The following is a 14,935-nucleotide window of genomic DNA, read 5'->3' on the forward strand; positions in this document are numbered from 1 at the left end:
CTCACCTGATCCAAACAAAGTTTCCTGCCATGTCACAGTTAATGTTGCCAGGAAGGAATTGAGTATTGAAGTAAGTAAATACCGATAAGTGACTTTTGGCTTGTTTGTCAAGTTGCTTCTATATTGGTAGTTGCGGTTTGCTTTTTTTTTGTTTCCTAGTCTTGTTTAAACCAGTGGTTCTCAAACATTTTCATGTGAAGGACCACCAACAGAAAATATTTCCTGCCAGGGACCCCCGTAACAGATAAAATGTTTTCAAAATATTAAAAAATATATATTTTTGTTAAAATATATAATAATAATCTACAAGCTTGTAGATCGGCTATTTTCACATTCCCGACGTATATATAGATTTATAAAGTGCTCATATACAGTAGCCTATAGACCTGTTACTTATTTCTCTGGCAAAATCTGGCAACACTTGTAAGTTCTCACAACATTGGCCCAAATCCAACCCGCCCCCTTACAGTACTCGCATACAGTAGCGTCACGATGATGCAAGATGCAGCTTATAGTACAGGCGCGTCTCTTCAGGGGTTTTTAAACAGCTGGTGGATGGAAATGAAACTTGCGCATAGCTTCAACTTGCAGCGGGGGCAACTGTCTACTGTCTGGGAGTAGCCTACTGTCTGTCACTGACTTTAGGTGTGTGTTCATGTGAAGTCTGCGAGGGCTTGAGGGCTGTCCCATTTGAAATCGGTAAGGGTACACGCAGATATACGCAACAAGAGTTTTGAGAGTGATGCAAAGTGTCATGAATGGCAGACTCATCCTCAAAGTGCTGTCCCATTCCTTTCACTACTACAATTTGGAGCCCTGGCTTGCAGCATAGACATAAACGTAGACGCCCTTTCCGGTTCTGGAGTGTATGTGCTCAAGGGAGGGCAAAACGTTCCCAGAGCGCATGTTCCGGAAGTCCCGGAAAATATGCGCTGTGATTGGCCAGTAATCACTTGAGTGGCAGCGTGACGTAACGTGCCTTCCACACTTCCGGCGTACTTCCTCTCCCAGTGTAAATTATTCCGCCCCTCCTTCAACACACATCGCTCCAACGAACTGCAGCGGCCAATGAGGCATCTATTTTTTAAATATCTATGCCTTGCAGCCTCTCACCCTCAAGCACTTACAGCTGACATAAGTCAGTGAGGGTGCAGGCATTTGCCATTGATTGTATAGTACAGCACAGCACAGCACAGCGGAGCCTTCATTATGGTGTATTTCTTTATTAAACACATACAGTACTGCACATGCAATGGTGCACATAATACAATATATTGCCTGCAAGACATTATTTTTCGAATCCACGTTAAGTCTTTGTGCTGCATTCAGCAGCGGTTTTCAGTGTAAGCCATCATTGCATCCAAGTGTCAAATATGCGCCGGTTCTGAAACACTGCCGATAGGCTAAGACGGTGGGACCTCATCTCGGAGCTACAGTAGAGCGGAGGGAGAGGTTCCATATGGGGCTAATAATTACTCATGTTTTAAGAATAATAACACAATACGTATTGTCTACATCTATGAGTGCTTATAATAATTATATGCACAATGCATCACAATTATGTTTATAATACAATATGACATTGGCTGCACAGAAACTGTTACCTATCATTTTAATATCTTGACATCCATAATTGTCCAGAGTATATTTTGAAAGCATTCCATGCACTATAAAATGCACGATAACACGATAAAGTGAAATTTGTTGAAATTGATTATGCTTCAGTGGTGCAAGCAAAGTGTATGCATGACAAACCCACAATTCAACGCATTCTCACTCCGGAAAACGTGACCCCGTGGGGTCACATGTTGACTAGGGGGAGTGAGTTACAATTTGATCGGTGCTGCATCATCTGAAGTGTACAATTGCAACATTCGGCACAGTGCCTCTCGAAGCTCAAGTCTGATTCAGGCAGCGCGCCGCCGTCATTCCTCTTTTGTATTTTTGTGGAGCCATCAACCTGGCGACACTTCCGCATTCCTGAAGTGCAGAAGTGACCGTGATGTCGCCAGACTCTCGGTCACATTTGTCCCAAGAAGTCACTATAGGCCGTTTTGGGAGTGTGTTGATTAATGAATGGTCTTGTAAAATGATTGGTGACAGTTCTATCTATGCGAGAGGTGGAGTGAGAGGGGGGGGATGAAACAAACCGAGGGGGAAAGGACTCAGTCATCAAACTGAACAGGGTTGTCGTTCTGTAGGACGTGCCAGCGCTCAATCTTCTTGTCTTTGTTCTTGAGGCAGTCGTACCAGTGCTTCAAGCATTCCCCCTTAGCCTGGATGCCCAGCTGGCATCCTCCTGTGTGGGCACAGGAACACTATTGATCAGCAAGCACAAATAATATGCAATTTTGCAGACACTCCCAGTGGTGTGCACAGACATTTTGAGGGGCAGCGGCTCAAGTTGAAAAATGGCCACCTTGTGCGGCGCGTGGAACCGCTGGCTGCCTTAATAGTGTTAGGGGCATAAATAATATATTAGCATCTTTTAATCCAGAATTGGTCGATGTCACCATGGGCCACATACTGTACACTGTAGGCCTACAAAACAAATGTACAACAAACTAAATTTCAAAAGGGCACATTGCTGTCCAGTAAGACATCCTGAGGGCGAGGGCGCGTGCACACATCCGCCTGGGTGACGGCAGACGGCTGGAATGAATTATGTACTGGCCATATATGGAGTTTCTGGCCGGCTCCATATATGCAGATCAGGATGATGATCCAGTCTTCTCCATGTATGGTTATCCAGGGTTAGATGAGATCAGTGTCATGAACTTCATATATGGAGATGGCCATATATGGTGGCATGACGTGTCACGAGGCCGGATGTCATGAGGTGTGAAATGAACCTTGTGACCATATATGGAGGCGTTAAGATGTCACGTGATGTCACAAGGCACGATGGATTGCCAACCATATATGGTGGTTTGACGGACACGAGACGCAGGATTTCATAGTAAATGTGACCTTCTGTCGCAATAACATGCTATTTAAATAGCATCATTTTAATATTTTAATAACAACTTCAGATTAACCATTTTCTTACCTTAATCTGATAATGTAATTATATCCAATAACGAGTTGTACAGGTGAAAAATTACATACAGTAACTCCATCCAGAATGCATCGCAGCTCCGATCTTGTGTGCTGCAGGGGTCACGTCATATGATAAATCGCGTATTTTGGTCGTTCGAAAAGTTTTTCTTTTCTTTTCCGACACATCTGTCTTTCATGACCAAATAGGCTGCACAGTGTTTTGTCCCAAATGGGCTTCTGTAAAAAGAAGAAGCCAAACACATACAAGCAAATGACCCGGAGCGCATGCTCTGAGCTGCGGTGCGCTCTGGATGTTATGTCATGTTTCACCTGCACCACTCGTTATTCGATAATAACATTCTCCTTCAACACATTTTTAAGGCTTTTGTGGAGTGATTGACTGGATGGACGGACGGACGGACGGATGGACAGACTCACCAATAAAATCGTTAGATTTGCCCATGTCGTAGTCCCACACTGATATGTCCAGGGTTTTCTTGGCTAGGTCAGGATGTTTTATTTCATAGCCAAACTCCTGAAACAAAAATCGAAAGGTGTGTTGCTGTGTGAGCTTCAACAACGCAACATGGCAACGTAAGTTACGCAACGCAACACCACTCCTAGTTAGGATGGGGTAAAGCAAAGGACAAATTTTACAAAATTTGTGCAAAATGTACATTGACGAAAGAATACATCAAAGGAGTGGGGACGAAATTATTATATGTATATAATATTACTATATATTTTAACACAACATACAGTATGTGTAGCCTATACGGGCCCAAATTGATCTAGGATTCAAGGTGCAGTAGAGTAGACAACATTCAGCCACTCCACACATCACAACAGCTCTGTTGCATAAGGTTCCTTATTTCCCTGAGCAATGCCTATATGGCTGTGGCAGCACTCCTGCAGTTTGCAGCATTTGTAATGTGTTGGCTGCCTCAAGGCGTTGTAAGGGGGAAAAGAAGATTCCTAAAAATAAAAAAATATTTGTTCCTGACTGAAAATTATTGAATGAATATTTAACGATCACGTTTTCATAAAAATGTTATAAAAATACCCCTTTAAAATGCTTTGTGAAGGACTGACCTCGTTGTATTCTGGGTTGAGAGTCTTCTTCTTTGTCTGCGTCTTATTCTTGGCTTTCTTCCCCATATCTGGCTTCAGACATCTATACAGCACACAGGAGGTAAACCAACAGATCCAGGATATTAATCTAACAAAGGGGTCCATTGTTATCTCAGATAAGAGACCCACAGTTTTGCCGTGTGTATCTACTAATACCGTACATATTAAGCTGTGGAAGATATTGCGAATTAATGAGAGTTGATATAGAACAATATAGGTTTTTCAGAAAACTCTTAGGATTTAGAACAGTGGTTCAGATAGGGATAGCAGATATACGAGCTCACAGAAAGAATTATGAGCAAATCTTTTAATATATTCTTTAACACAATTTTATTTTTGAACTCATAGCATTGCTTCTGGGGGGGTCCCTGGAACAACATATTTTCAGATGGGGGTCAATCTGAGTGGTCAATTACATATTTTTTTTGGGGTCCTTGATATGAAATAGTTTGAGAACCACTGATACAATACAGAAATAGTTTTTTTATTTTCAGAAAACTGTTATGATTTAGAACACATTTGTAGAATTTGGTCTCCAGTATCAATGGGCGTTAAATGAAGCATAGATACGTACACTTTGACGAAGGGGTCAGAGTAGCCATTAGAGTCCATGGCGGCCAGGTGTGCACAGCGGACCACGCCCACCAGCAGCCTGCCCTGCTGACTGCTATAGGTCAGAGACACCAGGACACGCCCCCTATCCTCCGTGTCACAACCGTCATTCAGCTACGCACGCACGCGCCACACACACACACGCACACACACACACACACACACACACACACACACACACACACACAGTCAAGATCCCCAGTGCTAATTCAATCCATTTGCAATTCTGCTAAATGATGGACACTCATGATCTGATTGTAGTTCAGAAGCAAATTGACCTTTGATCACTTTCTTCCCTCCCACACACACGCACGCACGCACGCACACACTCACACAGAGAGCACTGGGACATGTGGAGAGCAGATTTACATGAACAGTGATGTAGTGACATGCATCACTAGTACTGTAGGATTACCATGTGACTAATGGAGGATAATATATATCTATATGTCAAAGATTATCTATACTAAGCACTTTGTAGCAATATTTGGAAGTGTAGTTAGTAGTGGAGTAAAAGTACAATATTTGCCTCTGAGATGTATAGTGCTGTAGAAGTAAAAGTTCAGATCTTTACTTAATTAAGTACAGTACTTGAGTAAATATACTTAGTTGCTTTACACCACTGTGTAAGAGGTCAGATTATGGTCTTACATCATCCTCGTACAGCGCCATTCCCCGGGCTGCACCTCCCACCGTCGCCTTCTTTACCTTCAAGAGAGAGAGGAGAAAAAAATCACAATTTAAAAGATGGTTTCAAAACTGGCCTGAAAGATCAGGCCATAGAAAGGAGGTGAAAAGGACATTTCTTGTGTGGCTTTTCCTTCATAGAGACGGCGGGATGCCCTGTAATTGCACCTTTGAGCCTTGCACCTTTAAGACCAATCTCTGTACGTGTGTATGTACGTACGTGCATCTGTAATCCACGTAACTCGAAAGCCGCTCGCCCCCCCCCCCCCCCCCCCCCCCCCCCCCCATTTGACACACACGTTCCACACCACTGCAGGGAGTGCAGTACCTGGTGTTGATTCCGTCGGATAGCCGGTTGTCCAGAACCAGCACAAAAGCCTCTGCCCAGGATCCGGACCTATAGATCTCCAATTATCCATATATGGAGCTGGCCTGTTCTGACATCACAATAATGTTCTGACATCTGTACAGACATATTTGTCTTTAATGTCTTACTGTACCATGGGTGCTTTACACGTCTGTCCATTTAATTTGTTGGAAAAAAATCCCATGCAGTAGTAACCCAACTAACTCGCCTACATTAGAGTATAGCAGACAGTGCTGGAAAAAGTACTCACATAACTGAAGTAAAAGTATCAATATCGCAATGTAGAAATACTAGTACCAGTAAGACGCCCTGAGGGTGCAAAGCGACCTCGCCCTTTGGCCCTCGCCATTGTCAAAGCAGCCTTGCTTTACACCACTCGTAGCAGGTATTAGTTGAGGCTCACCGGGATCACTCTCTCCAAACACACGCTGAAGTGTTTCTTCTGGTTGAACGTGAGTTTCTTCAGGGCCACGCGTGTCTCTCCGATGAACTCATTATGACCAAACTTGTCTTCATCACTCACCGAGAGCCTACGGAGAGAAAGAGCTTAGTAATTTGTTCTGTAAATCGACTTTGAGTACCTTGAAAAGCTATATAAAATGTATGCATGTATGTATTATTATTATTATTATTATTATAGAGGTTCTCTAAAAAACGTCGTTCTTATACCGCAGACTTTTGCGTGTCATTTCATCATCAGTGATGCCGTAGTAGATCAGAGTTTCATTCCACACCGGGTTCAGGGTGGTCTTCATAGTCTTGGTACGGAGCTTGTTAGCCTGAGGAAAGAAAAGAAAAAAAGATACACAGAACAGTACAGTAAGTGAGGCAAATTAGAAAGATACTTTCTCATATTATTACATTGATCTGACTAGTCAGACATGATATCAGAATGTTTTCTGTGCAGGAGTCTTCAACATTCTTTCAGGCCAAGGACGTATAGCCTTAGCTGAGAGAGAGATGAAGCAGAGACCCCACTACATAATGTATAGCATTGTGTTGATTAAACGTTTTCATAGAGCTCATAGACTTGTTTGACAGCACAATCATTCTATTATGAATATGTTCTATTTTAAACCCCTCAATATTTAGTCAACTTGATTGTAGCAGATTGTACCCTTGCTATAGTGTTCCCCATCACACAAAGATTTGGCGGACCCCCTGTAGCCCTCTTAGTATTATTACTGTTGTATTAAGAGGACCCCCGGGCCCCCTGTTGAAGACCCCTGTTTTAGTGACAGAAAGGCAAAGAACAAAATCAATAACATTTCATTACCAGTAAAAAAGATTCCTGAGCCTTTATTGGAGATGGATACAGTCGAGAGAGAGAGAGACATAGAGAGAGAGAGAGAGAGAGAGAGAGAGAGACACACACACACACACAGAGGAAATAGAGAAAGTGGTGCGGGCCACCCCGGCCAGCTGTTGGGTCGCCCCGCATCACTGCATGCCTCTAACGAGATGTGAGATGTTGTGAGGTGAATCAATAAAGATGAGCGCGGTACACAAATCACTCTGGGTTTGATTTAACGCTAGGAAGCGTTGCTTGGAGAGCACCTCTAATCACATTAAAGTATGGTCTCTCTCAGTCCACTGGCTGAGCCTGATTTATATATACCTCGTCGTTAAGGCATCCCGGAATATAGCCCGTCTAGATCAGTGCTCCTCAAAGTGGTGTCCGGGGACCCCTGGGGGTCCTTGAGGGAGTTCCAAGGGGTCCCCAGCTAAAGGATAGAAAGTTAGGAACCAAATGTACACTTATGGGTCTGTAACTCAGAGAGTGTACAAATGGAACCAAATGCATCCTTTAGGGTCCATTTCGTTCCATTTGCACACTCTCAGTTACATTAACATTGATTATACAGTATAAATTGCGGTCCCAGAGATAGAAATTACATTAAATGGGGGTCTGTAGCCTAATGCTTGTCAAACTGGGGGTCTTTGAAATTAAAATGGTTGAGAATCACTGCTAGAGCCGTAAAAACTTCTCTTGTGGGGGTCCTTGTCTTTTCAAATCACCCGGAAATATATTTCATTCGAATCGGTGTTTGTGCCATCATAGTACATGCATGACATGTCGCATAGCCTACCAATAAAAGCAACACAATTCTCATTCGGGAACAAGGTCAATTAAAGCATTGACCTCTATGAATGAGGCATTCCTCTCCCCCGACCCGAGGTCAGGGGTATAATATTTCCTGGCAGCGTGAATTGTCTTCCTGAAAACGTGTGATTGTGGCGCTGTTGATATACTAGGTCACGGAGGTCAGGGCCACCTCTGCAGCCCGTCAGGCCCCTCAGGTTGTTGGAACGCCAGCTGCTCTACCCGCTGTCAGGACGGTGACACATTGGCCTCGCCGAGGACACCAGACAATGTCACCGCGTCGCCCGCATACGTGAGGATCTTTCCAGAGGGGTACTCCATGGTGCACCCACTGTTTAGATCAGTGGCTCTCAGAGTTTAATGTTCACTGCATGTTATCCTAGGGGCTGGGGGCCCATGTTACGGACCTCAGAGTTTAATGTTCACTGCATGTTATCCTAGGGGCTGGGGGCCCATGTTATGGACCTCAGAGTTTAATGTTCACTGCATGTTATCCTAGGGGCTGGGGGCCCATGTTACGGACCTCAGAGTTTAATGTTCACTGCATGTTATCCTAGGGGCTGGGGGCCCATGTTACAGACCTCAGAGTTTAATGTTCACTGCATGTTATCCTAGGGGCTGGGGGCCCATGTTACGGACCTCAGAGTTTAATGTTCACTGCATGTTATCCTAGGGGCTGGGGGCCCATGTTATGGACCTCAGAGTTTAATGTTCACTGCATGTTATCCTAGGGGCTGGGGGCCCATGTTACGGACCTCAGAGTTTAATGTTCACTGCATGTTATCCTAGGGGCTGGGGGCCCATGTTACGGACCTCAGAGTTTAATGTTCACTGCATGTTATCCTAGGGGCTGGGGGCCCATGTTATGGACCTCAGAGTTTAATGTTCACTGCATGTTATCCTAGGGGCTGGGGGCCCATGTTACGGACCTCAGAGTTTAATGTTCACTGCATGTTATCCTAGGGGCTGGGGCCGTGAGCCTGTCAGCAGGGTGTGTTGGTTGGGAGGAGTGGGACAAAGTCCTCCCGGTGGGGGTTCCTCACTGGTAGGTACAACAGCAGTGACAGCACAACATGTGTGACTAAATTGGTGAGAAAAAGGGGGGGGGGGGGGTGGATGTAATGGAAGTATGTAACAATACCTTACTGGCTCCAGGTAAGAGGTGTAACTTCACATAAGGATCGGCCAGTCCATTGGAGTCCATTGACTTCAGGCTCTGAAACAAAGGACACAATGATGGAGAACCTCTGCAGCTGAGGCCCCTTCAGCACCATGGTCAGTGACCCTTGGGACAGGTAATGCTATAGTGCGTGTGCGTGTGCGTGTGCATGTGTGCGTGTGTGTGTGTGTGTGTGTGTGTGTGTGTGTGTGTGTTTACCTTGGCTTTGATAATACAGCAGTGCAGGGCGTTGTTCTCTTGCTCGTAAAGCAAACTGAACTCCAGAGAGCCCAGACTGGCTGGAAATGAACGAAAAGCACAAAGACAAATGAGCAACAAGAGGTATATTATCGACATGAATCGTGTACACATTATATAATTTCGTTGGAACCTTGTTGGGAAATCAGGTGTCCACGTGGAATTGTAAACCTTTGACTGATATGTTCACAAGTCCAGTGGGAAATTACCTAGTGCAGCTCTGAGCGCAGGCAAAATAATGTGTGTATTTTGACGCAAATCAATAACATACACACAACTGAAGAATAACCAAATCAATGGAGCCGAAGAGCATTATGGTAAAAAACAGGGTATAGTTCAATAACCACAGATGCTATGAATTGAATGAAAGCCCTAGCAAAGAAATAGCAGATCAACAAGCTTAACAACGTGCCACGATGCAACGCGTTGTGAACTTGTAGATCTATTTTCAAAATGTGCGACCATCGTTGACATTTTGTCTTGACCCTTTTCGCCTACAATGAGCTGCCCGAACCGCATGGACATCAGGTTAAAACCATGAAACCATCTGTGTCAAAGGCATAACACCAAAGGGAGCTCCATAAATCACTTTCAACCCAGATTTGTCTCAAACAAGGGATTACATTCGTTCTACTGCAATACTACACAAAATGTGGAACACCCTACCAACAGTCATAAAACAATGTGAATCCTTAAACCCTCCTTCAAAACCACTCTAAAAGAGCACTTACAGATGGCTGCCCATCCCCCCCATAAGTAAATGGTAAATGCTGCATTTATATAGTGCGCTTTACAGAGATTCAAGTGGGGTAGCTGGCATGTCCCTTAGAGATAGGGTGAGAAGTTCAGTCACGCTCAAAGGAGTAGTCACTGCTTTTACGCCTGGAAAGGAGCCAGCTTAGGTGGTTCGGGCATCTGGTTAGGATGCCTCTCGAGCGTCCCACAGGGAGGAGACCCCGGGGCAGACCAAGGCGCAGATGGAGGATCACATCGACTCATTGGCCTTGGAACGCCTCAGGAAGTTACTAATGTCTCGAGGACTAATGTTGCCTGAGGAAAGTCTGGAGCTCTCTGGTGGAGCTGTTGCCCTCGCGACCCGAATACGGATAAGCGGTTGAAGATGGATGGATGGATTCACCCATTCACACACATGTTCATAAACCGATGACGGAGGAAAACATGCAAGGCACTGACCTGCACATCGGGAGCATAAGCATAATGGGTTCAGTGTCTTGCTCGAGGACACTTCGACACCGACTATGGGTCTGTCGTGGCCCTAAAAGGTTGAGAACAGAACCCCCATGGAGTAAAATTTGTATAAAATGAGAGTAAAATGAATCTTACTGGAATCATCTGAGTCATAGTTGGTGTCGTCCTCCTCCGCTGTACTAGGTGGTGGTGTGGGGTTGGAGGGAGGGGGATGGACACGGGGCTCTAAGCTTGGAGCAGGTATGCTGGAGTGTACTGGATGTACTACTGGAGTGGAAACAGGGCCGAGCACTGCTTGTCTTTTTTCTTCCCCGACTGTAGGAGGCGCTGTCTCTTCTTTATGTGGGTATCTGCCCTGTTCGCCTGGAGGAGCAGCAGCTGTGGGGTTAACAGTAAACACACATAAGTCAACACGGCACAATTATTTTATATATAAACTACTGTATATCCTCACCTCCTTTGTGTATGTTGGGCTTACTGTGAAATTGGTGACCTGATGAAATAATGTGTCAACGCCTGAAAATAAATCATTGACATTGTTTTATTAACAGAGGTAAACCTAGTGGTATTGAGGCCACAGGACCGTCAACGTGTGTGTTATTGAAAACGTGCTATATTGGAATATGAAACGTTAACCCTAACCCTAATTTGACCCGCCAACACCAAAAAGTGTCAGCAGGTTTCTAGTTTTTTGTTTTTATTTGTTGATGAAATTGCCACTATATTTAGTCTTAGTTTTAGCCTATACTAGCTTGTCGTCAGTTAGAGTAAGTTTAAGTCAACAAAATCAACAGTGCAAGGGAACGTACTCTTTAGAGGACCCGTGCAAGCCGTGGCGTTGGCCTTGGCATCCTGTGTGGTCACTTTGGACGATGTGGCCTTCATATCTGGGACCATCGGTGGACTGGCCATGCTGTCATTGTAGGCCACTGCCGAGTTCACTTGAGATTCACAGGACCGTTGCTGTTGTTGTTGTTGTATACTGGCATCTGTGGAGCCCAATATGCAAGATAAGAGACTCACATGACGTGTGTGTGTGTGTGTGTGTGTGTGTGTGTGTGTGTGTGTGTGTGTGTGTGTGTGTGTGTGTGTGTGTGTGTGTGTGTGTGCGCGCATGCGTGCGTGCATACCCGTGTCCTGTGATCCCTGGGTGACAGTGGGGTCGGGTGGGGTGGGGTCAGTCTGTCTGGGTCTGGACAGCGGAAGGAGGGGAGGCAGCACCTGTTGCTTCTGTCCCTTAAAGAACCAGGCTCCTGACCGCTTCAGCATCTGTACACACCAGTGACGTTAAGTCAGCAGAACAAACAAGGTATGGCCAGGGAGCCAGGCTATACGGTACGGTACGGTACGGTACAACACAACACAACACTTTTCGATAGTATTTGAGGTAAATTCTGTTCGCTTTTTTTAAATGTGGTATTAATATTGTTAGAACAACAAATTTAAGGAATGTGTATTATACTTTGATAGTATTTGATGTAAACTGTACTATAGTTTTTTTTTAATGTGCTATTCTCAGTGTTACAGTACATATATTATTTGTAGGAGACTACCTTGGAAATAGTCAAATAGGTCTATGACATATAGTTTATTTATTCTACATTTCCACTTTAACCTTCTATCTATGTATGTTGGTCGGAAGCAATTAATTAGATCAAATCACATCAAATCGAATCAAGTTGATTTGATTTGATTTAATCAACACATCATGTTGCTCGGCATCATTCTGGATCAGCAGAATTAAGCCAGATTTGTGTGTCTAGTAGTGACATATAAATTAAATTTAGGGGCTAAACCTGGGTGGAAACTATTGATTAAAAGAACGACATCTTAGACAAGATCTCCAGCTAAATTGATTCTCTTAGGATGTCTTTTTTATTTTAGTCATAAACCCCAGCAACAGAGAGGGAGACCAGCTGGCCTCAGTGTGAAACTAGTGTGAAACCAGCTCATGACTAAATGAACCAGATCAGTGCTTTTCAACCTCTTTCATATCAAGGACCATTATTTAGTTGGCATTTGTGCCACGGACCACCATGTGATGGGATTTAGCCTCTCAGAACCAATGGATAAGATTTTGTCCAAATTTCCATGCTATATTGATGTTGGTACCATTAGGAGAGATAACAGGCCAATGTTGATCAAAATAACAATTATTTTCCATTATCTACTGTAGACTTCTTGCATTTTACGTCTTTAAATCTAAGCCGTAGGTATAGTTGACTAAAATCTTATGGAATTCACTCAACTAAAACTAGACTAAAACATCTCAGATGACCACAATATGACTACTGTAAAACTATATAAAATGTAATTAAAAAGATTATGGCAAAAAATATATATTATAATAAAATACCTGTCAATCAACAGTGATTTTGTACACATTTTGAACTTCTACATGTAACGGAGAGTACACCTACATACCAGTATTGACACTTTTACCTAAGTAAAATATTTGAGTACTTTTCCCACCATGTCTCACCTCTTGGTGCTCGCTGCAGATCCTACACAGCCACACAGGACAGGAGTGGCTGTTGCTCTGGACGCCGCATTTACTGCACATGTGCTGCAACACAAGCATCATTCACACACCAGATCAAGGTCCGCATTATTTTATTCACCATTTGAGCCACGGGCCACCATTTGATGACATTATCCTCTCAGACCCCCAAACTAAAGAAGTTATTCATTGTCGTGGGATAAGATTTTTTTGTCCACAAGTCCATGCTGTATTGATGTTGGTACCATAGGAGAGATAACAGTATATCGATATAACATGTATATAGGAACATATATTGTATTATATCGTATCGTTTTGCAATGCAAATAATCAGTATCAAAAGGTTTTGCATTGCAAATAATCGATTGTATCGATACTAAGTACTTGTGTCTATTGATACATGTGTGTATTCTCTGTGTTCATGTCAAGGTTTGTCCATAATGTGTTCAAATACAGTGCCCATGTGTTTACTTTTTTACTTAGTTTCCCTTAAAAAACTTTAATTTCTTTGCTAAATAGTTACTGTATCGACTTTAAATCATTGAATCATCGGTGCCCTGTAGGCCATGTGTGCCATCAGTGCTGAAGTGTAAACCTCTTAATGGCTGCGCCCAGAGCACCCTTCTGTGGATTTGTCTATACATAATTATTACATAATGGTGGGTGTGGCCACAAAAAAACGTCACTTTAACACGTTATGTACACTTTCTTTTCTTTTCGCGTAAATTAACACTCTATTCTACTTGATCATAACGCGAAGCGACAGATCTGCTGCCTTTAACGCTTTTGAATGTAAATCCCGAAAAGTCACAGCTTTTGGACATGTGAGGTTTCCACCCCTACAGAGACAATAAAGTACATGCTGACCTTGTTGCATTTGGCACAGAGGACGGTCTGGACTCCATGCGATCCAAAGGACTGACCACACAGCAGACAGTGGGACTGTCCATCTCCACACGCCGTCTTCTTTATGGTGTCCAGACGAGAGGCCAGGCGCCTGCACAATAGTGTTGATTTGGACAGCAAATTTGGATTTAGTTTTAGTCTGAGTAAAATGTTTTGGTACATTTTGACATCAATACTTTTATACTTTTACTTAGGCCTATTTGGAATTCCAGATATATTTACTTGTAACAGAGCATTTCTACATTGCAGTATTGATACTTTTAATTGAGTAAAAGATTGTGTGTATACTTTCCGCACCGCTGTACGCGTGCGTCTCTCACTCACTCACCCGATCCTCTCCTGGTCCACTGCCTCCATCATGGCGGCGCGCGCGATGACCGCGTTGATGACCTCCTTCTCCTCATCGGTGAGCTCCTCCCCCACAGCCGCACAGGGGGGACCACCAGACGTGTACATCCTTCCACCTTCCTGAAACACAGTATATGAATATGTTGCTGTCGTCGGTTGGATAAGATTTGGTCCACAAGTCCATGCTGTGTTGATGGTGTTACCATTAGGAGAGATAACAGGCAAACGTTGATCAAAATATCAATTCTTCTACAGTCTCTAGACTTCTTGTAAATTAATTTATGTAATGCAGATGTTTAACAATAATGTAACTCTTGAGAGTGTAAAATGTTACACTCTCAAGAGTTAAAGGTCTATTAAGGGTCCATTTGGTTACCAACTCTCCATCATTTAGCTGGGGACACCTGGAACCCCCGGACCACTTGTTGAAAACCGCTGTCATACACACACACACACACACACACACACACACACAGCGCAAGGAGAGAGACTCGACAATTATTTGGGGGCCCAGACATACATATACAGTATACATCCTTCCACCTCCTAAAACACATCATGCACACAGCTCAGCATGGCCAACAGCAAGGCCAGGTTCCCGCCAAACCTCTCAGG

The 14,935-nt window shown here is 43.7% G+C and overlaps 1 protein-coding gene across 1 annotated transcript; it reads right to left on the bottom strand.

The window, feature by feature from the left end:
* Positions 1-1,935: 1,935 nt before the first annotated feature.
* On the bottom strand, positions 1,936-14,428 carry LOC308309705 (rabphilin-3A-like; the record flags this gene model as incomplete). The annotated part of the gene is made up of 15 exons (XM_080755622.1): positions 1,936-2,299; positions 3,478-3,574; positions 4,132-4,213; positions 4,745-4,896; positions 5,434-5,490; positions 6,240-6,366; positions 6,506-6,615; positions 9,082-9,156; positions 9,319-9,398; positions 10,702-10,944; positions 11,376-11,555; positions 11,697-11,835; positions 13,049-13,132; positions 13,934-14,063; positions 14,301-14,428. 15 exons carry the CDS (start codon positions 14,426-14,428, stop codon positions 2,166-2,168), a joined length of 1,818 nt encoding a protein of 605 aa, XP_080611748.1. The 3' UTR covers positions 1,936-2,165.
* Between the last annotated feature and the right edge of the window lie 507 nt (positions 14,429-14,935).

The sequence above is a fragment of the Protomyctophum bolini genome (assembly GCF_963924005.1).
Source record: "Protomyctophum bolini genome assembly, chromosome: 22".
Taxonomy (NCBI): Eukaryota; Metazoa; Chordata; class Actinopteri; order Myctophiformes; family Myctophidae; genus Protomyctophum; species Protomyctophum bolini.